General features: G+C 60.4%; 1 protein-coding gene across 1 annotated transcript in view; it reads right to left on the reverse strand.

Annotated features, from left to right (window-relative positions):
* KIRREL3 (kirre like nephrin family adhesion molecule 3) overlaps nt 1–26993 on the reverse strand; it is a 506536-nt gene that overhangs the window by 13397 nt on the left and 466146 nt on the right. The window contains exons 6-11 of the mRNA XM_054579443.1: nt 18990–19140; nt 12870–12975; nt 7773–7921; nt 6405–6532; nt 5234–5360; nt 766–866 (exon numbers count right to left, since the gene is read on the reverse strand). Coding sequence (XP_054435418.1) covers nt 766–866; nt 5234–5360; nt 6405–6532; nt 7773–7921; nt 12870–12975; nt 18990–19140 — 762 coding nt within the window. The remainder of the gene's footprint in view (nt 1–765; nt 867–5233; nt 5361–6404; nt 6533–7772; nt 7922–12869; nt 12976–18989; nt 19141–26993) is intronic.

Raw genomic sequence — 26993 nt, forward strand, 5'->3', positions numbered from 1 at the left:
GAATGGCACTTTTAGATGGAAAAACTTGATAAACTTGATAAATGCGGCAGCCTTCATTCTCCATGGATGCAGGCCTAGAGACGGGGGCTCTGAAAGGTCCCGAAAGGGGTCTGCCCCCTATAAACTGCACTCTGCATAGGATTTTGCCAAGCACTGGCCTAGAACCAGGAAAGTGAAGAAATTGTGTATCTTTCTTTTCCTTCCACCCGCCTCGCTTGCTCCTCTGCTCTGGGGATGCCGAACTCTGTTAGCACCATCAATGCTAGGACCCAGCTCCACGGAAGAGAGGCATTAAATACACTTGCTGACCCTGGCCGGGTGGCTCAGTTGGTTGGAGCATCGTCCCACACACGAAAAGGTTGTGGGTTTGATCCCCAGCCAGGGCGCATATGAGAGGCAACCGATCGATGTTTCTCTCTCACATTGATGTTTATTTCTCTCTCTCTCTCTTTCTCTCCCCTCCTTCCTCTCTCTCTAAAAGCAATAAACATATCGTTGGGTGAGGATAAAAAAAGAAAAAAAAACACCCTGTAGACAAACCCTGGCAGTACCTCTTGCTCTGAAAAAGCAGACTGCCTGCGATTTTTGTCTTGGTGGTGCCATTCTGAGAGAGCAAGCGGGAATAATTTCCCCGGCAGAGGAAGGGAAGCCCGGAGGTCTGCGCTGACGGCCTGGGGGTCCGGCAGCGGTGGGCGGCCGTGGCCTGCCCGGCGCTGAGGGTGCCCTGGTTCGATGCCCCACCGCCCGCCCCCGCAGAGCACTCACTATTCGGTCGGGGGGCGGCGTGCTCCGGATGAAGCACTTGATCTGGCCCTTTTCCCCGTGGAGGGCGTGCTGGGTCTGGGTGCTGGAGATGATGGGGGGTCCTGTTGGGGAAACAGCATCACATCAGGGCTTCAGGAAGGGCAGGTCCCCGGCCCGGCCACTCGTGGGGGTGGGGGAGGGGCGTGTCCAGGAGTTTATTCATTATTTCAGTCACCCAGCAGACATTTCCTGAAGGCCTGTGTGTACAAGGTGAAGTGCAAGGTCATGAACCTCTTCAGGGGTCGTGAGTGGATGCTTCTAACTCAGAATGCCCAGAAGACATTGTAGGGGTTCAGAATGAGTCCCCCAACATGTGCTGCTGTGGTGTGGGGATTATTTTGAGCCAAAGGCAATGCACACACTGCAGGCTCAAGGGAAACGTCTACCTCCCCTTAACTACCTCTAGGAATTTAAATTAAGGGCCCTGCCTCTAAGGAGACATTTTCAGAGGTAACATTTTTGACCTGCCGGAATAGCAGGGCGGGCTACCCCGTACTGAACACCTGCTTCTCTCACCGTTCTGTCCTCCCCTCCCGTCTGCAGCCCCACGGTGCCGGTCCTTATCCTTAGCTCGGAATTCCCTGTACACCTCATTTTACCTTTCTGTCCCTCTCTCACACATGTGGAGGTCTCGTATGTACACATGTACTTAAACTGGGTCATTTTCTCTTATTAGTCTGTCACAAATTCATGTGATTATTCAACCAGCCAAAAGAATGAGAGGAGGAACCGAGGGGGTGTTTCCCTCTCCTCACCACATAAATAAGCGTGATGAAAGGTGGTGAGTGTTGGGATCACCGCAACGTCCAGAGGAAGGGTTAACCGACTTGAGAGGAGAGAGAATAGTTCTACCTGGCGGATAGGGGGCGCTTTATGAAGGAGGGGGGGTCCACCTGAGAAGGGAGTGGGGAGCGGGGAGGAAGGAAGTGATACAGCAACGCTAACTGATGGGACACCTCCACCTGGAGCCGTCGGTTCCATTTCAAGCCATTTTCTCTGATCACCAGTAGAGGGCGCGCTTGCCTAACAAACCCGCTGTCCCGGGCGTGCCGAGCTTCTAGGGAGGTGGAGACGCGGTGCTGCGGTGAGGCTCCTTTCCGCCAGCGGGGAAATCACCCTGAACAGGCGCTAGGCGCTGGGCACGTTCAGAACCTTCATCTCACACGCATCTTGGGAGACCCAGGTGAGACCGGGGCTCCAAAGCTGACCCCAACATCTTCTCACTCGGTCCGTGTGCGTGCGTGTTTGCACCTGTGTGTGCACGTGTGTGTGTGACCTCCCAGGGTCCTGGAGTACCTGTCTCAACATTGCACCAGGCAGCCTAGCGAGTCTCCCTCAAGTTCACAGCGCTTCCGGTCTCCTCTGCCTTTCCTCTGCCCTAAGTCTCTCCTGCCCGATGCCCACCTGGCAGTGAAAGAGCAATGTAGGAGCGGTGAGTTCAGTCATTTGTGCAGCCAACTCCCTGGCTGGATGGGCAGTTGAAGCAAGGGGTAAGAGGGTGGAGGCCCCTGTGCCCCCTTTTCATTCCTTGGGGTAAAGACCAGGGCTTAGGTGGCAGGAAACAGAAGCAAGAGAGGCAGAGAAAGGGATCTGAGGACAGGTAAAATTATGCCAGGAACAAAACAAAAATCGCTGCAAACATAATTGCTGTTTATTAGCCACCTTAATTAAACTAGATTTGCATTTCTATGAGTAGCTCTCAGCCAAGGGGGAAAAAGCTCCCGGGAGACACTCAAGTGGCTTTTTGAGTTTAGGCTGCAAATGGCTTGGAGCTGGGTGAGGCAGATGTGGGGGGACCTCCAGACCGGGGCTTCCACACTCAGTTGGCTTCCCGAGTGGGCTGAGCCCTCAAGTGCCAAGAAGCCTTTGGGCAAAAGGTGGGAGGGCTGGGTGTTTCAGGAACTTGAAGAGGCTTTGTTCTGCTGCTGGGCTGGACGTGATGAAACCGCAATACCTTTCCCCCTTCACTTCCCAGGCGCTAGGAGCCCCCTGGGCTATTCTCCGGCAACTGCATCTGTGTTAAAGGGCTTCTTAAAAGAAACCAGCCATCGGTACAGAGGCGGGTGGGGTTGAGGGAGGCACAGCGCAGCCGAACTGCAGCCCACCTCCCTGTCCCGCAGATCCGGGGGCGAGCCAAAGCAGCTGTGCCCGCGGACCCCCCCACCACGCCCCCCTCCCCGAGGGCAATGGCCGCAGCCCTACCAGCTGGGATTTGTTTTGAAGAACACCCCATCATCCTGGATCCGTCAGGATGTTGGGTCCCTCAGCCCGGTGCAGGCCCCCCCCGCACGAAGGGCTGCACCATCCCCCAGCCTGTTCTCCAGGTGCCCGGCTGGGCTGCCAAGCTCCGCCCCCTGGGCCCTTTTACCCGGCCCCCCCACCACCTCAGGGCAGGAGGACCCTAGTTCAGCAGAATTGAGGAGCAGCTTTCTCACTTTACTCCCACCCCTTGGGTATTTTCCCCCTGGCAACCTAGGGGTGCTCGGGCGGAAGGACTGGAGGCAGAAAAGGGGGATGGAAAGGCAGACGCTGGAGGGAGCAGATTAGCTCCTGGACAGATGCCAGGGCCCTGGCTGGGGTCATCCCATCTAAGAGGACTCTCCCTCCAAGATGTGCATTCCTGCCCTGGCCGGTGGCTCAGCTGGTTGGAGCACTGTCAGGTTGCGGGTTCGATTCCTGGTCAGGGCACACGCTTCGGCTGCAGATTCAATCCCTGCCTGGGGCACGCATAGGAGATGGTTGATCAATGTTTCTCTATTCCCCTCTCTCCCTGCCTCTCTCTCTAAAAGCAATAAAATCATATCCTCTGGTGAGGATTAAAAAAAATAAAAAAAGATATGTCTTCCCTCCTCAAGAAACCACTTTAAATCTCTGCTGGGAAATTCCTGAATGTCTAAAGTGACAATGGAATGTCAGTCCCTCCTTTATTCATCCTGGTTACCCTAGAAACAAGGATGCTCCTTTAAAAGCTTCAGGCTTGGGGACCCTGGAGGCCCTGTGTGAGTCTGAGGATCCCCAGACTGGCAGGTCCCAGACCAGGGTACCAGAGACAATCCTAGTCGCGGGCCAGCACTGCCCAGTAGCTCCCCAGAACCGGTGGGGGGAAGGGGTGCTGAGGCTTCACCAGGGCCTGGTGCTGCGGAGCGGAGAGTCAGACACCAGCGCGGCAGGAAAAGGCTGCAGCCTGTGTTGCCATGGATATTCGGAGGCGCGATCAGATGCTGTTATTTTTAGCCCTGCTGCGCCAATTTATTGGTGGCATCCTAGGGACACATAGGAAAGGCAGGAGGCTCCAGAGTCAGGATTCTACCCAGGACAGGTGGCCTGTGAGCCCTCGGGGGTCCTGTTAGGTGACCCCCACTCTGAGGCTGCCATGACCCGTGGGGAGAGGAGAGGAGGAGGAATAGATGGAGAGGCTGGCTGAAGGGGACAGCAGAGGGGGCGGCTGAGGGGCACCACGCTGGTCTGTTTTCTAGCAAAGAGGAGCACAGAGGGGCTTTCAGAGGGCAGCTTCCGGGGCCGAGAGGAAGCCGCCTGGACACATTTCCAGAACCCAGCTCCACCCCTCCCGAGAGCCATGACAGACCGTGGTGGGAGCAGGGTTGCACGGGCCGTGGGCACGGCAGACAGGAAGCGGGACACCGGAAACCCAGTGTAGGGAGGAAGCTGGGAGGTGGCCGAGGACTTGGCCTTGGTGTTTTTCACCCTCTCAAACCAGCACCTTGGGTTCCTGACTGAGGCCCGGGCCCTTGGCACATTGGACTTCTGGTGCTACAACCATCTTGGATCTGACCTGCGCTGGGTCAGACCCATGACCTTTGACGTCCCATCAGCCAGGCCTGGTCTCAGCCCTGTCCCCTAAATGCTTCACGTAATGGCCACCTAGGAGCTCACACTGCATTCTTGGAGGGAGGTGAAAGCGCGCCCCTGTGGTGAGGATTCTCATTTTCTAGAACGAGACACCTTCCCTCCGCTGCACGGGGCCCTGGCACGCTCGGCCACCTTGTGGCGTGGTGACCGCTGTCCCCAGCTGAGCGGCTCTAGCGCAATGGGAAAAGGCCGACCTGCAGTCCAGAGATGCTCCCTTCCGATCCCACCAGGGCCAAGGTCAAGGTTGAAAGGTGGGTTTGGCTCTGGCTGCCCAGTGGCCCTCTGACCCTTTTTTCCTGGCCAGGATAACATTCATCAGCTACTGCTTTGAGACCTGACACCCCTTAAAAGATAAAGAAGAAGCGAGGTGACCAGAAAACTACCCAGGTCCTTCCTCAGGTCAGACTGGGCTCCCACACAGACTCGGCAAGGTGGACGTCATTGCTGTGGACCCACAGTTGGCGGTCCCTTGGGTCACTGCCCGGGACCAAGACGCCTTGGGTCCCTCTCCTCTCCCTCCCTGCCACCCCCTGCCCTGGCAGGAGTGGCGGGGGCTTACCGTTGACAGTCAGGGTCACCTCTCGCTCCCCGGCCCCCACCCGGGGCACCACCGCTCGGCACACGTACTTCCCGGCATCCTCCTGGCGGACGGCTTTGAGGGTCAGCGTCTTTTCATTGCTCAGGACCTGGGAGAATCGGGGAGAATCGGATGCAGAGGGTGGGGGTGGGCTCTCTCGGTCTTTGAGAACCAGAGAGTCTGAGAGACAGGCCTGGTAGAAAGGGACTTGTTTCCTAGTTCTCTGTAAGAACGAGGTGTGGGGTAGGAGACCCACGTTCATTACAGAGCAGCCACGGGTGGGAATGCCCACACATGGAGGAAGGGCCCTGTGTGGCCGAAATGTTACTTTCTGCTGCAGCCCTGGGGGAGGGTGCCTGAGGGGGAGGAGGGTCTCCTGGGTGCTCCCCGAGGCGTTCTTACTGGGGCCGGGCTGTCCCCCAACCTGGCCCAGGCTGGCCGCAGCGGAAACGACCCTACAGCTGAACTTCTTGGAGGGTCCCTGGGCCTGCCTTTTCTGAGTCATTTTCAGTATCCCTTTGGGATGTGGTTTGGGGTGAAGAAAAGAAAACAGCCCATGGCATTGGTGAGTTCCGAGCTGGGATCCTGCAGAGCCCAGCGGTGACTCACCTGTGCGGTTGTGGGCAGTTGCTTTTCAGCACTGAAGCTGCTGCCCTCCCCCCGCGGCCGGGCAGTGAGCTCACCAGGTGCGGAGCTGGCCACACGGAGGCCGCTTTCCCTCTGCCCCCCACCCCCGTACCTCCTGCCTAAGGCACTCACGGGTCCTCCGGAGACAAACTCTAATGCATGTGAAAGAGCACGCACATTTTAAAAGAGGAGCACAGAAGGAGAGCAAAGCTTAACCCAAAAGGGTAACTTCATTTCGGGAAAGTTGAAAAGCCTTCCTAGCGGCTTTTCACTCCCAGCGTATTGGTGACCACGAACTTTTCTCATCAATTTCACGGCCGGAAAACCCGCAATGGCTGCATGTGTTCATGGCCGAGGAGGGGGTACATGTGGGCACCCCTCTCTTCTTTCTGGGTTCCTTCTTCCTTTAGCTGCCTGGAGGCTGACACCCCCGGTATAACAGTGACGGGGCCCTGGAAGGCAGTCCCCGCCCGGCCCGTGACCCCCACCCCCGCCAGAGGCGTGCTGGGCTGAGCGGTGGACTCACCACGCCGGAGCCCCGTTTCATCCAGACGATGGTCAGGGACGGGTTTCCCGTCCAGGCGCAGCTGAAGACGGCATCTGAGCCCAGATCCACGAGCAGGGACTGGGGCTCCATTGTCATCCGGGGCCCGACTGTGAGGGGTAGAAGGACGAGACCAGGCTCTGGTGGGCTGGGAGCTCAGGGGACCCTTTTAGTAGCTGCCACCCTCCCCCACTGTGGGTGCCGGTGCCACCTCAGTCCACTCCAGCCCCTTCCTTACATTTCAGCCCCCGGCCCTCTGGGCCTGGGGTGGGAGATTAAGACAAGCCCCCTCTCCCCCTGAGCCCGGCCTTCCTTGGGCCCAATGCAGGACGGGACAGCCCCCACCCCAGGAGAAAGGCTCTCTGGCCCCATGTGCCTGGATAGGCCCTCAGGGCTCTCCCATCGCCTCCCCTGTGTCCGGTCCCAGGAAGTCCCCCCTCGCAGGGCATGGGCAGAGGGGTCTTCCCGTTAGGCCTCAGGAGCTCCATCTGTCACCTTCGAATCAACTGGCTGCTGCCTGAGCTCCCAGGCCCCTCCTAGTGGCCCTGAGATACGGGATGGAGCAGGCGTGTGGCCTGGGGGTGCTCCCAGGGTCCCCGCCTCTGCTCTCGGCGGTCCCCCCTTCCAGCCCCTTCCGCGGCCCTGCTAGGTGTCGGTGAGGTTCATGGAGGCCCCTCTCTGCATTCCCTGCCCCCGCCCCCAGCCTCCTGCAGACCAAGCCTGGTCCGCGGAGGGAGCACCGGGGTGAACTTTAAGGCACTGTGATGGGGGGCGCGCAGAGAGCTGTTTCAGGGAGCGAAAGAGTGAAGCCTGGGGTCAGGAGCCTGGGCGTGCCCCTTGCTGTAGGCTGGGAGCACAGGACTCTCTGGTGAGGTTGTTGGGGCAGAGGGCAGGGTCAGGCGTCAAGAAAGTTTGTGAAAGCGCTTTTAAAACTGCAAAGGGCAGTAGAGGTGCTAAGGCTTATTGCTCTGAGTGCATCCAGCAGCCGATGGGGAGGTGTCTGCCAGGCAACCAGGAAGAAGAGGGGGCCTGAGCCCAGGGTCGGGGGAGAGACTGAGTGGACCGCAGTGGATTTGCTCAGAGTTTGGCCTCAGTTTCCCTTCTGTCACCTCCTCACTGTGTGACCTTGGGCCTCGCTGTCCCTTCCTCTGGGCAGTGGGAGCAATGCTGCCTCCCAGGGGGCTGTGAGGAATGCCAGGAGGAGGCCCTGTGCGAAGGGCGTGGCTTCATGAGCTCGTGGGGCACTGCGCCGTTGCGTGGGGCGAGTCCAGCACTGGCTGCTCCCCGGGCCCTGAGCCGGCACACCCCAGGGCCCACGCCCCCAGGGCGCCCCCGGGCGGCGGCACTCACAATAGACGTCCACGGTGCGGCTGATGTTGGTGCTGCCCAGGGCATTCGTCACCTCGCAGGAGACGGGCTCGGAGAAGTAGGTGTAGTCCACGGTGGTTCGATACACCTCTCCCGACGCCTCCTTGATGATCTGGCCCCGCTTGGCCCACCTGCAACACAGGTCCCCAAGGCCGGCGTGACCTCTGACGGCAAGGACATTGCCTCAGGAGCTTTTCTCTGGGAGCTGGACCCATCCATCCCACAGGAGAAGGAGGCGTGGCCTGGGGCAGGCCCCTGCGGGGTCCCTCGGCGGGGAGTCTCCAGGGCAGGGTTACTTCCGGGGCTGGGGAGCAGCTGGGGGCGGTGGGCTTCGGTCTGAGGGTCACCAGGCGGGCAGTGGCACTGGACAGGTGAGTTAACCTGTTCCGTCCGTCAGCCCACCTGGCTGGCGAGGCGATGGATAACCCGGCCGTCGGTCCCCAGGCAGCTGGCCCACCCTGCTCGGAGCTCCGTCAGGGACCCTGTCCTGGCCAAGGGCTAATGGCACGTGCCCACGCATGCCCGCGTGGCCCTCACGCCCACATGCGGAGGAAGGAGGCTCTGGGAAGCTTGGTTTCCAGACGAGGGGAGAAGCAGATGGACAGCGTCCACCAGAGTTGGCCCCGCCTACTCTGCCAGTTCTCTCCGGTCCTGACTGCTGTCCCCAGAGTGGGTCCCGGCACAGGGCCCCCGCTCTCCCTTCCAGCCCCATCGCCCCGCCCCGCCCCACCAGGGATGGCACCCGCTCTTTTTTTCTGTCTCATTTCCCCCTCCCACTCTGGCATCGCTGCTCAGAGGCCTGGGCTCCATCGGCCCTGGTTGCGTCAGGGCGGCAGGAAGAAGGCTGTGCCGGTGTCTGTCACCGGCCGACCCACCCGGCCAGTCAGCACCAACAGAGGCGGGAGGCCAAGGCACCTCGGGCCTGTCGGGGTCCCGGCCCTGGAACAACGATCTCTGCACTGGGCCAGCGACTGGGCAGTCTGCGACCCGGGGGCGGCGCCCGCGGTCCCCTGTGTCGGGGCGCGTGGGGGCCCGTGGGGGCCCGTGGAGGCCCGTGGGGGCTCTCCTCACAGGTCTCCAAGGACGGGATTCATAGCCGCCCCAGGTTTAATTCCACTGTGGACAACACTCGCTTTTTAAAATGACAAAACTTTTGGCCTGGTTCATCCTGCAGTTCAAACCTATTTTGGGGGGGCATGTCTTTACCGGAGCTGGAGAGGTTCTTTGGTCCCCACAATTGCTACCCTGTGGCCACGGGTCTCTGTAACCACAGCTTCCCTGCAGGCTCTGCCTTCACCCCACTTTCATTCCAGGGGCTGTTCCTGGAAGCCGGGAGTGGGGGGGTGGGGAGGGGGGGGGCTGGCCGCCCTTCCCCCTTCCCTCCCGCAGCTGTTTCCTGTCCCTGGGGGACGGCCATCTCTCAGCATCATATGGAGCTCCCAGGCTGGCACCATGGGGTTATTATTGTGAATTAATACTGGGTGATTATTAAGAACACGATTAATAATAACAATTACAGTTTAACAACAGAGCAAACCATGCTCCCTGAGAGCTTAAGGAGCTTCCCAACAAACCATTATGAGTTACTCATGAATCACTTCAATTTCTAACTTTAATTTAATGACCAGACTTAATGGGCACAGCCCCTGCCTGAGGCGGATGAACTCAGTCCCAGACACACGCTGGGGACGGGTGTCCAACCCCTGCCCCTCCCGCCCTGCTGCAGTCGGGGGTCGTGGGCCGGAGGCGCAGGGTGGGGCGGGGAGGAGGGCAGGCCTGCTCGCTCGGAGCTCGACCCGCTGGGGCGCTGGGGACACTGAGCCTTCTCGTCCCAGCAGAGCTGAGCTGTCCGAGCCGGGCCGTCTGTGCGGCTGTGGCCTTTGGCGCCCCAGGCCTGTCTCTACCTTGGAGGCAGAGGGGGCAGCAGGAGACCTTCTTAGACTGTCTTCTCGCAGGGTCATGGCAGGAGCTGGCGGGGGGCAGAGCCTTCCGGGGATACCTGGAGGGTCCCCTGCTCACATCTCACTCTGCCCATCTTCTCCCGCCCCATTTTATTCCCCTCTCACACCAAAGAACCTGTCTCGGGGGGATCCGTCCAGAACCTCAAACCACTCTGGCCACAGGATCAAGGGGAAACCAGGGAGCAAGAACGTCCTTCCCCGGCCCGTTTCCCTCAGCTCTTCTCCCTTCTCCTCCAGGTTCTTTGGCTCAGCTTCCTCCTGCCACTCTCTCCTCTTGTCCCCTCGCCTGCCTGCCCTCCACCCCCCGCCTCTCCCAGCCCCTCAGAACAGGAGTCAGGGCGATAAGCCTTTCCCCATCGATGTGGATGTGGCCCCCGCGAATGGAAGAGGATGAAACGTCTGCATCACAGGATCAGGAGCCCGGTGCGTGACAGCCCGCTGGCTGTCCCCAGTTGCCCCAAGCTGCACCTTGGGCGGCAGTCCCCGCCCCCTGGCGCCTGTGGGGCCCTGAGGGAGCCTCAGAGGCAAAGCAGGTGGGAGAGGGACGTGATGCTGCTCTGGGGCCTGTTCTCACCCGGCTCCTGATCCCCAGGGGCGACCGAAGTGACAGCTGAGCCGGGCTGGGTGTGCTCCCGCGCCCACCCTGTTCCCCGTTCTGGGCGCCGAGGGCACATTTCTAATTTCTGAGATCACAGCCTCTATATAAAGCAGGGAGGAAGCCATGGAGAGGAATGGAGAAGAGACCCAAAGATCCCTGTAATCTTGTCAAAGTCAATGGGGGAAAATCAATGTGCTTATGTGATGAGATTTGCTGAAGGCTTTCCTCGTGGAGCCCAACAAGGCTTCTAGAACGGCCTGCTGGGCGAGACCTCACTGAAGCCAAGGGGCCCAGAAGGTAAGGGTGGGCTCAGCACCCCCACCGCCTCTCTCCGCAGCCCCTCCCCGACTTCTTTCCCAAGCGGTCCAGCTCCCAGGAGGCCCGGAGGGAGCCTGATCCACTGGGAGGCATTCTCGGGACCTTCGGCTAATCAGAAGGCTAGGGGGAAGGTGACAAGTAAGGACAGGTGCCCCGCCGTGGGGAGCCCCCCGGCCCCCTGACAGCTCCTCTCTGTGTGCAGGGCGGACCTGGGACAGTGACCTGCAGGGCTGGATGGAGCTGGCGGTGGGACCCTCAGGAGGTGGGAGCCCAGGGAAGCCCGCACGGTCTCTGCTTGTTTGCTCGCTTGTTTATTTGTTAACTCTTTAGTTATTAAAAAAACAACTTGGAATTATAGAAAAGTTGCCGGCATCGTGCAATGAACTGCCCTTTTCCTTCACCAGACGCCCCAGTTGTTACTATCACTCCCTGTCCATCTGCTCACGGCCCGCCCTCTGTGGGTACACGTACACCCGATTTACTGCCACCATCACTGCTGCTCCGCTCCTCGGAGAGGCTGACCCTGGGGCTCAGGCCCAGGAGCCGGGTTTCCGGGGCGTTGGCTCGCCCCGTGCTGGTCGGAGGGCGGGCGCGGAGCAGGGGTGAGGCTGGGCCCTGAGCACAGCCCTGCCCCCGCCCGGCCTCCGTACATACCTCCTCAGTCGACCTAGAGCCGCTCAGCGCAGAGAAATGGAAGGTGGAAGCTCTCTGTTCTGGTCTCTGGGGTCCCCTAGGCATTCCTGGGACACTGTGAGGGTCCCTGTGGGCTGTGTCTGCCCCCGCGGTCTGTGTGCATGAGGGGCTGCTAGGGAAACTGGCCTTAGGGGTATTTCTGGGCATGTGGTGCCTGGTGTTCAGGGATCGTGAGCAGACAGCAGACAGCAGAGAAAAGCCGCCCTGTTGAGAGGAGCCGGGCCCGGCAGGTGCCACGTTGGAGCCCAGAGAAACGGTCTCTCTGGGTGCTTCCTTCTGCATCTTTGTCACTTCCAGACACATGCTGGGTCCCAGCCAACCAGACCTGCCCCTGGGCCTCTTGGGCTGCGTGACTCCAGGGGTCCCCGTGCCCAGTGAACAGCTAAATCGGACGGGACTGATGGATTTTCATCCTCCTTAAGAAGGCGCTTGGTCTCTCTGGTTTCCGGCCCCCACGTTGTTGCATTACCCGCACGGCAGGCGGGCGCTGCCTTATGTCCACCCGGGGCCTCTGGCTGCCTCTTTGGCCCATTACCCCCGCCTCTGCCTCCAGGGCTGCACGGCCTCTCCATCTCCCCTGTCCCCACCCACACAGCCCAGCATATTTCCTACTCTGAGACCATTAGCATCCCTGGTGCTGGCTGCTGCTGCTGCTTAATAACCCATTGCGATGGCAGAGGCGTACCCTGGGCCCCTCCGTCAGGCCTCGGGTGGTGGAAGGGACGCGGTGGGCTCAGGGCCATGGTGAGACCCATGGGGAGGCGAGGCCCCGGTCTGCCCTGGAGCACCCCCGAGGTGCCTCGGCTCGGGGTGCTCCGTGCGGTGATGGTGCACGGGCCAGAGGAGCCCAGAGAAGCAGCTGTGAGCGTTTAGCCCGGCAGCCGTGCGCACCCTGGAGGGCTGGCCCCTGCCACACACGCTGTGCTCCGTGCTGAGCGCCGTACAGGACTTGCGGCCGTGCTTGCCTCCAAGCAGCTCAGTCGCAGGGAAAGGCAGGCAGGCAAGGACCAGGGATGCCGTGTCCGTGCTGTGCGCAGGGGGTGCCCCGAGCCGCGGGTGCGAGGGGTCCCAGGCGCCCAGCGCACAGGGCCAGCTCCGCAGCCATCGCGCCTGCCCAGGTGACACAAGGCTGGAATCCAGATGCTGATGTTACTGGTTCCCCTGGTTGTTTCAACTTTTTCCCTGGGCTTTTCTCCCTCTTTTCAGAGGTAAGGGATCCACAAGCTATTCAAAAAGAAGGGGTGGCCCCTACTCTCTCCAGCGGGTGGGAGTGTACATGTGCGTGAAGGAGAGGGATTCCACCCAGCCAGGGTGCGGGGGGACGGCAGGGGGAAAGGAGCCCTCGCCTGGCCTGGGTGGGTGGGGTGGGGGGCGCGGAGGAGGATACAGGGCACCCACAGTGAACCAAACACCGCGCTGGGCGCCCAGGACCACAGTGGCAGCCCACGGGAGACGCAGGGCGTGGGGGGCCCGGTGCCGGGGCTCTGCCTCTGCAGCGGTGGCTCTTACCTGTACTGGGTGACAGCGGGGTTGGCCTTGGCAGAGCAGTGGAAGGTGACAACGTTGTCCTCCAGCACGGGCTGTGGTTCCACGGACAGGTTGACAAGCGGGGGGTCTGCAGGGAGAAGAGAGTCCCTTGTAGTTGGGGAGCTGTGTCCGCAGTTTTGGGAAAGAATGAGACAGGAAGACCCAGGAAGACCGCCTAGGTGACCCAGAGCGTAAAGGCCAGAGGTTCCACTGCCCGTGCTGCTGGGGTCCCTCAGAGCAGCCACCGCCCCACTGATCCCCAGAAAGCGGGGGGGGGGGGGCTTCAGCAGGGGCTCCCCCGCTTCCTGGAGATGCCTGCTTCAGGCAGCCTTGGTGTGGGTGGGGTCAGGGCTCCCGCTGTGGGTTCAAAGCCTGGCGTTTAAAGGACAGCCAGCCACAGCAGGGCTGCCCGGCCCGGGGCCACGCTGCCCCTCTTCCGGCTTTTAGAGGGAACAGAGCACTTCAGAAAGGAGGAGGGGGTGGTGCAAGGGGCACTGGGGGAGCGTGGGCACTGAGGCCCATTTACATACAAACTGTCATCTTTGGAAACGTCTGTCTCTTATCTCTGTGCAAAGGTTCTGGTGCATCCTTTAACTTGAAAGTGGCATTTACACCCTTTCATCAGCCTAATCGTCTCCTGTGCATTCCGACTGGTGTCGCCCAACCCTCGGCTCCCGGCCGTGCGTCTTTCTCCTTCAACAGGACGAGAAGCTCTAAAGTGCTAAACGGTGGGAGGTGGAGGAGACAAGGGATTGAGAGAGGGCAGGTGGGAGGGAGGCAGGGGACAGAGACAGGCAGATGCGCAGAGAGGTCTGTAGAGCAAGGATGGGAGGCTGGCAGAGGGACATTTAGCGGGGAGGGAGATGTGGAGAGGAGAGGAGGAGAGAGGAAGAGGGAGAAGTGCAGAGGAAGAAAAAGCCCAGAGAAACACTGAGCAGCAGAGAGACCGAGGGAGACACTGGGACAGACCGACATACACCGAGAAACATGATCAGAGATTTCAGACTGAACGCGAAGAGATGAAGGGAGACCAAGCGGACAGAAACAGAAAATGACAGAAGCCTGGGAGGAGGACCAGACAGAGGGAGGAGGGACAGGGGAGAGAGGCAGGGCGAAGGAGGCACTGAGAGGTACAGAGACGGACGTAGGGATGGGGGCAGGTGGGGGGACTCCGCAGCAGAGAGGCAGAGAGGTGGGAGCTGTCGGGGGACGGCGCAGAGGCAGGCGGCCCCCGGAGCTCAGAGGAGCTGGCCCGGGACCTTTTCCCAAAGCCGGTGCCACCTGTGCTCCTGGACGCACCCCTGGCCCCAGGCCTTGGTGCCGCCGTAGTCCACACGCCAGGGCGGGGCAAGAACAGCCAGTGCCCACTCTCCTTCTGTCACAGTGTGGCGGTCGGGCTGGAGTTCAACCCTCGGTGAGCTCAGCGGGCAACGTGGCCCCGTGGCCTGGCCGGGCCCCAGCAGCCTCTCCGGGCTGGTTCTCACCGATAAGCAAAGTCCTGGAAGGTGTGGGCTCTTCCTAGAGGTGCGGCCCATTTTCAGAAAAAGCAGTAAAGAAGTCAGTTGCTGAGGGACCATCGAGAAACACTGCTGACCCCTCTGGGTGCACATGAAGGTCCCCGGGGGGAGCAGGGCTCGAGCCTGCCTGGCCTGGGTCCTGCTTGAAGTGGCCGGTGTGGTCCCGCGCCCCTCCCGGGGTCATGGCGCAGCTCCCCAGCCGCAGGCCCCAGCCGAGCTCCCCAGAGCGGGTGTCGTCTGACCGCTTGGCCCCCCTGCCCTGCTGGTGCTCAAGCCGGCCAGGCCTCCCAGCCCGGTGCTGGGCCCATGGGCAGGGCCGCGCAGGTTTCTGCAGGCAGCTTGTTAAGTAAGACACGAGCTCCTGAGCAGCAGGTGGCCAACTGTGTGGGGCACCTGCTTGCCCGCTTTCTCCCCCTGTTCCTGACGGGAGCGCAGTCCTTGGAGCCCCCGCCCCTGGAGCGCCGGCTTGCCTGCCTCTGCCGGCGGCCTTCCCAGGGCAGTCCCATGTAGTCGAATGCTCTCCATCTTACTGTTTAAGGCGCAGTTCAAGTTGTCACAAAGATGTGTGTGCATGTCATGGGCTAGCCAAGAGAGCGCTCCTTCCACCTCCCTGGAGACCTACGACCCCAGGACCCTGCAGCCACTTCCGGCTGCTGCCGTCAGGGGAGTGGCCCCGACCCCCAGCGCCCAGCCCAGGGCCACCAGCTTCCAGGCCCCGGTGAATCAGGAGCCCCAGCCCTCTTTCCTTGCAGGGCTAGCCAGCCAATCTGGGCACCCTGGGCATGACGGTGCCACCCCCAGACGCACAGCAACCCGGGGGGAGCTTGCATCTCACTGAGGGTTGCAGAAGCGCGTTCTGCGGTACAGGCGTTTGATAATTGCTGTGGGGGCCCGATGCGGGGCTGGCTGCCATCCTCGCATTATAAAGTCCACACTAGGAGGCGGGGCGGAGGGCCTCCATCTGTCCCACTCTTGTTTGAGGAGGTGGCGGTGCCAGTTTGACAGACTCAAGAAACCCAGCGCAGAAATTGGGGGATGGGGGCAGCTCTGGGAGGCCCATCCCCACCTGTGTATCCTTTGTCAAATGACGGGTCTTGGGGGCCAGGGGATGGAGCACATGTCTCTGGGGGCCTTCTTCCTTCCTGAGCCCCTCCTCCACCACATACCTGTCACTCTCTGTCCTGTGGAGAGAGTCTCCTGCAGCTTCCCGCCTCCCAGCGATATCCTCAACGCCTGGCCTTCCCCACGGGGCTCAGGGAAGGGCCCTCAGGAAGCAAGAATTCACGCTCTCCACCTTCTCTGAGCCTCCACGCCGGGCCCGCGGGCCCCCGTGTCCCCGTCTCCAGCCCTCTCCCCTGGATGTGAGGATATGAATTTTCAGGAGCCTACCTGGCTCCAGAGGCATAAATAGTTTATGTCACATCCAACTATTAAACATGATTTTAATCCCACTTGTGATGTCGGCTGCCTAGCTTGCAGAGGGCAGCTTTGATATAGCTGGTGGAACTGAGGCCACATCGAACAGATGTTGCAGCTGAGAGTCCGTCAGTGTTTCTAGCAGCGACGCGGGCGCGTGCGTGTGTTCAGGCGAAGTACTACACGGGGGAGGGGGTGTGAAAAGGGAGAAATTCCATGACTTAGTGATTTTATAACACATCCATTTGCGACTTGGCAGCTGGATGCAGAGTCCAGATGTGGTGAGATTTCGGGGGTGTTCAGCGCTCTCTCCCATTACTCAATCTGGGGATTTTGTCTTCCGTTGGGTAACATATAAAGACCAAGGGAAACAAACAACAAACGTGCTTTCACTGAGTGTGGATGCTTCTTGGTTGATGGAGAAAAAGAGCAGGTTTGCAGAGGCAGCTCTGACCCAGGCCATGGCGTCCACAGGGAGCCGCTGGACACCCGCTGAGTGAACAAGGGAATAAATGGAGGAGGAAGGAACAGGGATGGTGCGGGCCGAGAGGGCCTGTGCTTTTGCTTGGCGCACACCTACGAAATGGCTTTCGGGAGGACAGATGGATGGAGGCCTCTCCCCTGTTGGGGCTGTGGGGGGCCCTGGAAGCGGGGCGGCCCCGCACCCCTGACTGTGCATCGGTACAGCGGCTGACAGGTGCGAGGGGCTCACCCCGTGCCAGGCCCTGCGCTGGGGGTATCACCTGAGTGATTCAGGGTGACCTCAGAGTGGTACAGAGGGAAGCATTGTTACTTCTGTATACAGATGAGGAAACTGAGGCACAGAGGGGTTAAATAACCGGGGCAACCTTGGCAGAGCCATGCCCAAACCCAGAAGAAGGCTGTGGCCTTCATCACGACCCTGCCCGGCCCCGCATGGGGCCGGCCCGTGGCACCAGGCCCGGCCTGACCTCATTCCCGACGCCTCCCTCCTTGCGGGGCTGAGACGTCCTTGGGAAGAAGGGCAGCCGGCACCCAGAGACCTGGCGACGCTGGCGCCCGCCCCGACACAGGCTGTCATCTGCCTGCTCCGGTGAATCGATCATCTCATTAGAGTGCACTTAGAGCGATGGCTTCCAATAGGTGGTGGGCTGTTGTGTGGCAACGACTTTCTGGTTGACGGGAGAGCGTCCCCGGGTGGGACGGGCAATGGCCTGGGCCCGAAACACTGCTGCTCCCGGGCCGCTGCTGCGGGAGCCCAGCGGGCGGTTTCTCCCATGCGGGATTCATGGCCGGCACAGGCCTCCTGACCAGCCTGGGCGCTGGAGGGGAGAGGTGGGGCAGTGGCGCAGTGGCCACAGCGGCAGCTGGGCCGTCGGGGGCTTGGATGTCTTGAGCCTCCCACCCTTGTTCCTCCCAGATTTGGCTTCTGTCTGCAGGGAGCTCTGATTTGTGGTCAATCTTGGGGCAAGAAGGGACCTCGGATGTCATCAGTGCAATCAGACAAGGAGCTGGAGTCCCCGGGGTGGAGCCACACGCTCAGGCATGCGCTGGTCAGGGGCGGCCGGGCCCTTCTGGACACTGGGCCCCCGGGTGCACAGCACTTGGCTTCTCCACAGCTGGGCCTACTGCTCTGGGCCTCGCTCCCTCCCGGAAGAGCGGGTGGGTTGGGGGAGCCAGGAGCTGGCCTGGGGCCTGGGGAGGGGGGAGGCTCCCTCTCAGGGTGACCCTTGAAACTACAGGACCCTCCCTCCTCTCACCCTGGTTCTAGGCCTGGCAAGCGTCCTGTTGTTCTTGGCTCTCACTGAGTGAGGAATTTAAGAAAGCCCTCTGCTTGGCATGATGAAGACACAGAAGACAAAGCTTCTCCAGGAACTCAGCGGCCATGTCTGGTATCCACAGCGAGCCCATCGGAAACCAGCCATTTCTTCTGCCCTCTGGAATGTCAATGGCGTCTGCAAGGACTCAGACACCGCGTGGGAACGTCTGCTCGCAGGCGCCCAAGGCGGGTTCAAAAAACCCTAGGACACAGGTTTTTGGAGAGCCAGAATCCAGAAGCCTTAGATGAGCCAGGGCTGTTGGAAAGAGTTTTCCAACGAATTTGACTTAAAATGAATAGAATGATAAGGAGGAAATGAACGTCAGCTGGCAGCCCCAGCCTTGCTATTCAGAGCCTAGGCCCCAAGTGGCCAGTATCACATGAGGCATCAGGCTCCCGGGCAGAGAGGGGGTGTCAGAGAAGAGCAGTTGATTTTGAGTGCTGACAGGTTTAAACCTAACCTGGTCCAGCACTGAGAACAAAGCCACCGGAGCACCTTGCTGAGCCCTTCTCTGTTCTCGGGGACTGACAGGCGCTTTAGGGGACCTTTAGGAGTTTCTGTTCGGTGACTTCTGGGACACGATGTTGGCATAGCTTTGAAGCACGATTGTTGTTAACATTAGTTGTAATAACAAACATTTGCTGGGGGCTCACCGTTTAGAAGCACGGAAGAGGGTTACCGGCACGGACTCTGCCTACACCCGAAACTTATGTGGCCTTGGACAAGCCAGCGAGCCTTCGGGGACCTCGGTTTCCCCTGGCAGAGGCCGCAGTCATTCTTACTCCAAATGGTCGTTGTACAGATTAAATGAGATAATACATGCAAAGTACGGACTGACTCTTCTTTCTCGTCTCTCCCGGACTGACTCTTGCAGGGGCAGGGGTGGGGTGGGGGTCGTCACAGACCCTCCAGAGGAGGCGACGCTACTCTCCTCTCAAGCCCTGACAGCCCCCTTCAGCTTCCAGCATCTCTGCTGTGGCTTCCCCTCCAAGGGACTGTGTGGGGTCACCTGGTGAGGCCCCCGGGGCCAGGGGCTGACCAGGGTATGTACTGATGTGGAAGTTCTGCTTTACATAGGTGTAGAAAAGAGGCTTAAACGTGTCTTTTGCCCAAGACCCTCATCTGAGATGTTTTTACTTCATGTGACAGTAAGGACAAGCTGGCTCTTGAGGTGCCCGCAAATACAAACGTGGCCAGTCCACAGAGCTGACGGACCCAGTTCCTGCTTCAGATGCCCTGTGAGAGGGAGCCCAAGGGGACAGGGGTGAGCCCTGGGGAGCTGGTCAGCCGGGCGAATCCCTCCCAATGCCCGCGCTGCTGGCAGTGGTGCCGGTGGCATCCGCCCTGGCCCAGGCCCGGCCGATACTCACGCTGGATGTCGATGGTGACCGAGGTCTCCTTCCCTCCGGGGATGGCTTTGTTGGTGGCCCGGCACACAATGCTCTGCCCGTTCTCCACGTCTCCGGGGGAGATGAAGAGGGTGCTCACGATGCTCTCACGCTTGCCATCCCGAAGCAGGGTCTGGGGGTGGGGTAGGGAGAGAAGGCCCCGTGTGACTCGCTGGGATGGCCCGGGCAGCTACAGGAAGAGGGAGCCCTGTGCAGGGGGGCGGGGCAGCTGAGGACCCCAGGGCGCCCGCCTCCGCACAGAGCTGGGGTTACCCTCCGCTCCCCCGTCTGGCTGAGTGCTGGGCTGCAGAAGAAATAAAAGGGAAACTTCCCATCGTGCGTGAAAATCAGGGTGGACTTGCCGACCCCACGTTATAAAGGAAACCAGGCTGCCGGTGCTACGGATTGTAGTAACCTCCAACTATCTGCCTTTTGTTTCTGGAGGTGGGGCACCGGGTCTGCACGAAGCTCTGAGATGTGTGTGACAGGCAGTGACCACTCCGGCAGGCGGGGGTGCGGCCCCGGGGCATGGGGCTGAGGGCGGGGCTGAGGGCAGGGCTGGGGGTGGGGAGGCGGGCAGATTCAACGCACCCGCACTGTTTTTGTTACTTGTTCTGTATAAATCCTTTCAACTTTTCAGATCATTTCACTCCCTGACCTCATGGAGCCCTGACCAAGTTATCAGCAGAACATGCCATTATCTTCCATGTGACAGGTGAGCAAACAGGTCAGACCAAGAGAGGCCATAGAGCTTGACCAAACTTACACCTTGAGGTGGAGCTGAAATAAGTAAGAGGGTCCTGTAATGGGCCCCGGCCCTTAAATTCATGTCCCTCTGGAGCCTCAGCATGGGACCTTGTTTGGAAATAGGGCCCTCACACATTAGTGAAGAAATTAGTAATTAGTTGAGAATCTGGAGACAAGGTCATCCTGGATTTGGCCTCAGCCTTAAATCCAATGACTGGTGTCCTTCCAAGAAGAGGAGACACAGCGAGAGACACATAAGAAGGAGGAGGCGGAGACTGGAGTGATGCCGCCACAAGCCGAGGCATGCTGGGAGTGGCGGGAGGGGCCGGGAGAGGCCAGGGGGCGTCTTCTCTGCAGCCTTTGGAAAGAGCCGGGCCCCGCGAAAACCCTGAGTTGCAGGCTTTTGGCTTCCACACCAGTGAGACAATGCGTCCTGCTCTTTTAAGCCCCAGGTGCAGCATGTTGTTAGGGGAGCCGAGGAAACTCATACAGGCCCTAAGGCCTTTGGCCCCCCCATCTGCCATCCCCTGTTCCCACAGGGCCATGAGGTCATTCTGCAGCTACCTCCGCCATTGTTGCTACCCTCCGTCCCTTGCCCCCCTTTTTAGTTCCCTCCCCATCAGTTCGGTGCCCTGGCAGCTGAGCCCACTGGTGACCCGTGAAGGAGGATGCGTGCTGGGGCGGTGAGCTGGGCGGGAGGGCCTCCCGAGGTGGGACTGCTCAGTCCTCGGAGACTGCTGATTCTGGAGAGGAACTTCACTCCTCCCAGAAACCGGGTGCGAGGCACAGTCTCATTTTGCCAGGATTAGAGCCAGGGAACAGAATAATAGTCTTTACTTCCTCAGAACCTCCCTTAAAATAACAACGGCACTGTCTCTAATCTTACCAGAGCCTGGAAGGAAGGGAGCATTATCTCTATTTTGCAGAAGAGAAAACTGAGTTCAAAGTGAGCCAGGAACTTGCCAGGCAGGCCTGGGATTTGCTCTTGAGAATGGTGACCGTCAGCCATGGCCCTCCCACCTCAGTTCCCTGAGAACCAGGAGGAGGTTAGTGTGACCTTCACTTAAAGGTGTAACAGTGAGAACCACTGTGTAGCCTCCAAGGGCACTGAGCCGTGAGCGGCACGGAGGCTACTGGGACTGCTCTCGGGGTCCGCAGGTCAGTCTGGTCCTTTGAGCTGGGGCGTAGCTTGTGGCCTCCAGCACCGGACCATGACCCGAGCCTCAGTCTAGATCGGCACATCCTGCGGGGACAAAGCCAGACTCTGAGATGCTAGAGAGGGCCACGGAGCCAGGCTGCTGTCCACACTGTTCCTTCTGGACGTCTGAAAACTGCCCGGGCCATGGCAGGTGCTGGTGGCTCGAGGCCTCATGGCACATCTTTCCCTGGGACATGATGAGGTGGTGGTGGCCTTAGCTCTGGGCAGAGGGGCCCTCAGAGAGGAGTCTGGGGGACGGGAATGTGGCCAGTCCGAGCCAGCCTGGGGCTGTCCGGGCAGCGACAGGGGCTGGGGCGGGGGGGCAGGGCGCAGAACTGGAGGGAGACCAGGACAAGGACCTGCACAGGGGCTTGCGAGTGACAGGCGCAGAGGCTCAGCCCCCAGCCACGACTGATGGTAGCCTGCTGGCTGGGGCTCTGCTTCGGACCGCCCGCGCCTATAAATAGCCAGGCGAAAATAAGAACAATTTCCTGGATGAAAATAAGACCTGGGGTGGGTATGTCTACGTAGAGGGGAGAAGTGGGGAGGGAGGTCAGTACTATTCCCCTGCCCTTTTCTTTACTTTTCCATTGTGCTAACAAGGGGTATGCGCATACGTTTGACTCCGCGGGGAGCCCCTCTGCTCTTTGCGGGGGAGGGCAGGGCCATCTGGGCACCGGTGGGCGAGGAGCCGGGAGGCCTGCGCTCCTAATTAGGCCTCTGGATTGCCTCCCCCCTGCCCCCCTCCAACCCAGACCGCTTCTCTGCTTCAGAACGATGATTAATGACATATTTACTGTGTCAGGGCGTGTGCTTTTCTGGGAAATAAAAATTCTGGTTCAAGTTGTTTGTTCCACCTAATTAGAGAGAAGGGAGATATGTTCATTAAACCGGGGGAGAGCGAGGGAGGCAGGCTCTGGGCGTGGCTCCCAGCTCTGGGGGTCCCCAGGGAGAGCGTGGGGCCGGCGGGATGGCGCGGCTGCCCCAGTCCAGCCTCCAGGCTCATCCCGGCCCTGTCTCCTCTCCTCTTTCCTTCTTAATCTTCTCACCTCCCCTTCCTGCTTTCTCTTTCCCTTCCTTCCTCTCTTACACATCCCGGCTTTACTCATATGCAAATGCAGCCTTGCTCTGTGTGGCCTCGGAGGGACCGGGCAGGTCGAGCGTCCTGCCAGTTGCTGATTCTCATCGCAGCCCCACTTCGCCTTCCCCTCCAGCTCCTTCCCTTCACTGAACTTGGCTCTAGGGACACACTGTGGGCCCCAGCCCCCCACCTCCTGTTTCAGAAACCTTCGTTAGTATGCAAATCAGCTCATCCAGTGAATTATTAATGGTGGGTCTTTCCTTTCAGGGGCCACCACTTCCAAGGCCTGGGGCAGCACTCCCTTTGGCTTGGTGGCACTGGCGAGCTGCCAGACCCCAGCCCAGGCCACCCCACCCCCAGCCCCCGTGGCCCTGCCGGCAGCCCTTGTGGGCCCAGTAGGACCCAGCCCATCTGTGTGTGCGGGTAGGGACTGGGGCGGGGCGTACACACGGCACACGCACAGGGGTGAGCATGCCAGAGCCGCGGCCTTCACGGGTGGGCTTCCTCCCCCTGCCTGCCTCCAAGGAGCTTTCGGGCTGCCCCGGAGGCTGCCTGGGCACTGCTTCCTGTCTGTGCCCCACTGCCCCACCCGCGAGGGCAGGCACTCAGCACTCAGTGGGCAGTGGCCCTGGAGGCTGGGCAGCCCAGACAGAATGCACCCTGTGTGGGGCTGCCCGGTGCAGGCAGCATGGGCCCCTGTGCTCTTCCCACGCACAGCGCACAGCGCCTGGGCCTCAGCTGGGCAGTGGAGAGCCAGGCTGAGCCCAAGACGTGGGAGGCCTGGCGACGCCTGCCTGGGGTCCCCAGGTGATGAGCACTGAGGTTTGGAGTGAATGCACTGGGTGGGGCCCCAACTCCTGTGCTAAATAGGGGGTGCTCACGGATATGCAAATAGCCCCTGGAGGCCTCGAGTGAGACCTAATTGCCTGGCAACAAGGCCTTCTTTCCTCCCTCCTTCCCTTTCCACTCACCTCCCCTGCGGGCTGTCTTTTCTTTTTTTTTTAAATCCTCTCTCTGCCTCCCCTTGTTACAGCTGCCTGGGGAATCCACGAGGGCTGGTGGTCACCTCGTTGCTTGAACAGGGATGTGAGGGAAGGTGAGCCCGGCACAGGGGTTTGCCCCGACCCTGCATCTGCAGGGACCTCACTCTTGTGCCCTGGGGCCCCGAGAGGTGCCCGGCACAGGGAAGGCCAGGGCGGGTGGCTGCTGCTGCACGGGTGGGGACTCCAGGCCCCTGAGACAGGCGGACGGGATGCTGGGCTGACTGGTGGGGAGAGGAGCTGGGCCCCTGTGTGGCGGGCGGGGGTGGTTGTTAATCCAGGGCTCCCCATAGCAGGGGCCCAGTGAGACCGGTGGTCCTGGCGGTGGGCGGGCCCTTGCACGGGCAGCTGGAGGAAGCAGGGAGGCAGGGCTAGATGGCAAGGGGCTTCGCAGTAGATACACACACGACGGTGCGAAGACCCAGTGCCTCCCAGGGTCAAGGCCTCATGCTGGTACCTGGCAGCTGCGTGCAAAGCAGCAGGGGTGCAGGCCCCTGGCTCTCCGGGAAGATTCCTCTCCCGGCTCAGCCCAAACAGCCTTCCTTCTTCTCCCACAGCCTGTCCTGCCTTCCCTGGTTTGTGTGTGATTCTGGTGCCAGGCCCAGAGAAGGTGGCCCAGGCCTGGGTGTTCAAGAGGAGGACTTGGAGAGAGGCCTTGCACTTGGCTCCCCGGGCTCCAGTGCTTCTGCACCCAGACACCCACTGAGAGCCCTGGGTGCTCACCGTGGCGCCCAGGCCCGGTGCTCAGGAGGCTGTGTGATGAAGGTGAGACACCACCAGCCTGTGCCTGGGGATCCTCCCCCCTAGTAAAGGGGGCTTGGTCCTCCTCAGCGATGCCATCCTCAGTCCTACCAGCTCTTCTGCCCCCTTCTGGCCACGTGGTGAAATAGCAGGAAGAATGTCCCTGAAACCAGGGCTGCTGTGTGGCCTCCGGGGGAGGCAGGGCCGTGGGAGGAGGGACACAGTCGCACTAGCTGGCTTTTGTGAAGCCCTGACCCTGTGCCGGGCCCTTTACCAAGCACTTTCCCTGCGTGATTCCCTTTAAGTCTCCCAGCAGCCTTTACAGGTGCCTACGGTTATCACCGCGCCATTTTGCAGCTGGGGAAACTGAGGCAGAGAGCCTCCGTTACCATAAGTGGGATGGAATGCGAGTTGAACGCAGGTGTTAGGACCACAAGGCCTGCTCTCTACAACTCTGACATTCTCACCTAGGAAATGTGGGGGGTGGGGGGTGGGCCTTGCCGCTTGTGAGGATCAAGGGAGGGTCAGGCAGTGACCCTAACAGCCATGCTGTTGTGAGCTCACCCTGCCACGCAAGCCTCACAACCCTCCATTGAGGCAGGTGCTGTGGTTGTTCCCGGGGTATAGATGGGGATACCGAGGCACACAAGGCGAGGCAGCTGGCCCACGGTCGCAGAGCTGGAAGGTGGCAAAGCCTGGCTTTGCTGGAGGCTGCCCAGCTCCCAGGCCTGCTGGCCAACCACCCACCCACCATGTGGCAGTGCTGAAGGCTTCAGATGGAGCAGCGAGGGATGCCCCACAGGGTCTTCTCCCAGGAATTGGGCCCCCAACTGTGTGCGGGCGCGTGCTCTCTCAGCCTCTTTCTCCGGATCAATCGCTCATGTCTGGGCCCTCCTCACGCATGGCGCGTGGGGGCGGCTCTGCCTTTGGGACCTCAGAGATGCCTGTGTGAATGGTCCCTAAGTCCTAGGGAGCCCGGGGGCAGCTGGGGGCCATGATAGTCCTGCTGGACCATCCCTCTTTCTCCATGGGCTCCAGGTTACAAGTTCAGAGCTTGTCAGAGCTGGTTCTGGCTGGATTGTGTCCGGTTCAGAATTCATATGGGGAAGCCCTGATTCCTCAGCATGAGTATACGTGGAGATCGGGTCTCTAAGGAGGTAGGTAAGGTTAAATGAGGTCATAAGCTGGGGCCCTAACCCAATAGGATTGGTGCCCTTAGGAAGTTGGTGCCAGAGGTCTCTCTCTGGTGCACAGAGAGAGAGAAGGCCACATGAGGACACAGCAAGGAGGTGCCACCTGCAAGCCAGGGAGCCAGGTCTCACCAGAAACCAGCCCTGCCGGCACCTTGACCTCAGACTTGCAGCCTCCAGAACTGTGAGGAAACACGTGCCTGTCGTTGAATCCACCAGTGTGTGGGTTGTTTGGCAGCCCTTGCCTACTAACACAGAGCTTCTGATCAAACTTCTTTGTTTTACTGACGAGGAAGCGGAGGCCCAGGCATGACCTTCCGGGGTTACGCAGTACTGGGACTGGAGACCAGGCCCCTGGCTAGCGGCCCAGGGCGGCTGTTCCTGCCACCGGCAGGTAGGGGCGTGAACAGGGCTGGGTGAGCAGAGGGTGGGGCACAGCTTTCTGCTCCAGTTTGCGGTAGCCCGGTGCAAGGCGAGGGGACGAGGTAGTCCCCACCCAGGACCAGCAAGGGGACTCTGACCTTGCTCTTCACCAGCTGAGGGCATGCGCCCTGCAGGACATGTGCCTTGGCATGGGCCAGGTGGGCCCAGCCTCGGAGAGGGACTGCACAGATGCCCAGACTGGAAGGAACACCCCCTCCTTCCTTTTCACCCTCAGCTGTGGACACATCAGGCGTCTCCTGCCCAGGACGGGAGCCAGGGGCGTGTCTCTCCCCAGGCAGCTTCCCGGTGAAAGGACTCGCGTGAGGAAAGGCTTTTGTTCTGGGTTCCAGCACCGGGCTCTCAGTGGGGGCTTTGATCACCAGCCCTGGGATTGACCCCTTGAGAGGGTGGGGGTCAGCTTTGGACAGGAAGGACACAGCCTCAAAGCGGGGACAGGGCACCTCACACCCTCCCCTGAGGGCAAAGGCTTTGCTTATCCTCCTAAGGAGCTTGAGAGAAGCGCTGGGGTGGGTTGGGGTGGGGAGCGGGTGGTATGAGGAGAGGCCTGAGGGGAGGAGAGAGCAGGGTGCTGAAGGCCTGAACCTCTGGCTTCAGGGCCTGGGGGTGTGGCCTGCCCTGGCCCTGGTGCAGTCTCGGAGCAGCTTCCCACCTGCCTGAGGCCAGAGAGACTCACGGGAAGGAGGCCAGGGTTTCTGTCCCCTTGTCAGCTGAGCAGGGCAGCCCTACCCCTATCAGGCCGCGGTAAATCAGGCCGTCCCTCCTTCCAGGTCCCCCTCCTCTTTCGAGGCTCTATGGTCCAAAGCCCTGTCTGCACCTCTATTCACAGTCTCCTTGAGTGGCGTGTGCTGGGCGCTGTCTTAAAGTGTACCTGGGGTTCTGTTTTTATCCGGTAGGGTGAGGCCCATTGGTCATGAGTTGACTTGACTGCCATCAAAAGGCGGTTTGGTACTCACAGCACCCAAAGGTGGGGACCCCACGCGTGGCCCCAGGGCCTGTCAGGAGGCCGAGGGAGCAGGGGAGAAAACCAGAGCCTGCACCTTAGCTGTGGTTTTCCTGAGGGCCGTGGGCTGGGTAAGCATCTGAACAGGTCCTGTGGGCTAGCTAGCTGGAGTAGCTCCTGCAGCTCCAAGACCGGGGAGGGGGTGGAGGGGGGTGGGAGGGTGCTGGGGGTTAGTTACCCAGCACCTGGTCAGGCTCTTACAGGGCAGGAGCCTCAGGGGAGGGGAGGGGAGAAGTAGCTCTCCATTGTTTGGCTTGCATATCAAAGGTGCGTTCTCAGCAAGTCGCACAGGCTAACCCACAGGAAGGGCAGTCCTTCCTCACAGGAAGGCTTAGAGATGTTGAAGCCTCATAAACTATAGAAAATAAACAACATGGGTCATACAGGAGTTAGTTCAGGGCACTTGCAGCTGATGGCACTTTGCGCGAATTAGGAAACAGCGCCCCCCATAGGCAGGTGGAGCGGGATGCTGATCCTGGGGCAGGTTTCAGGCCTCCCTGCGCAGGGATGCACCTGAGTGGTCTTACCTGGGCAGCCTGGAGAAG

Source organism: Pteronotus mesoamericanus, unplaced genomic scaffold, assembly GCF_021234165.1.
Source record: "Pteronotus mesoamericanus isolate MK-2021 breed Mesoamerican mustached bat unplaced genomic scaffold, CSHL_Meso_final contig_53, whole genome shotgun sequence".
NCBI classification, from domain to species: Eukaryota; Metazoa; Chordata; class Mammalia; order Chiroptera; family Mormoopidae; genus Pteronotus; species Pteronotus mesoamericanus.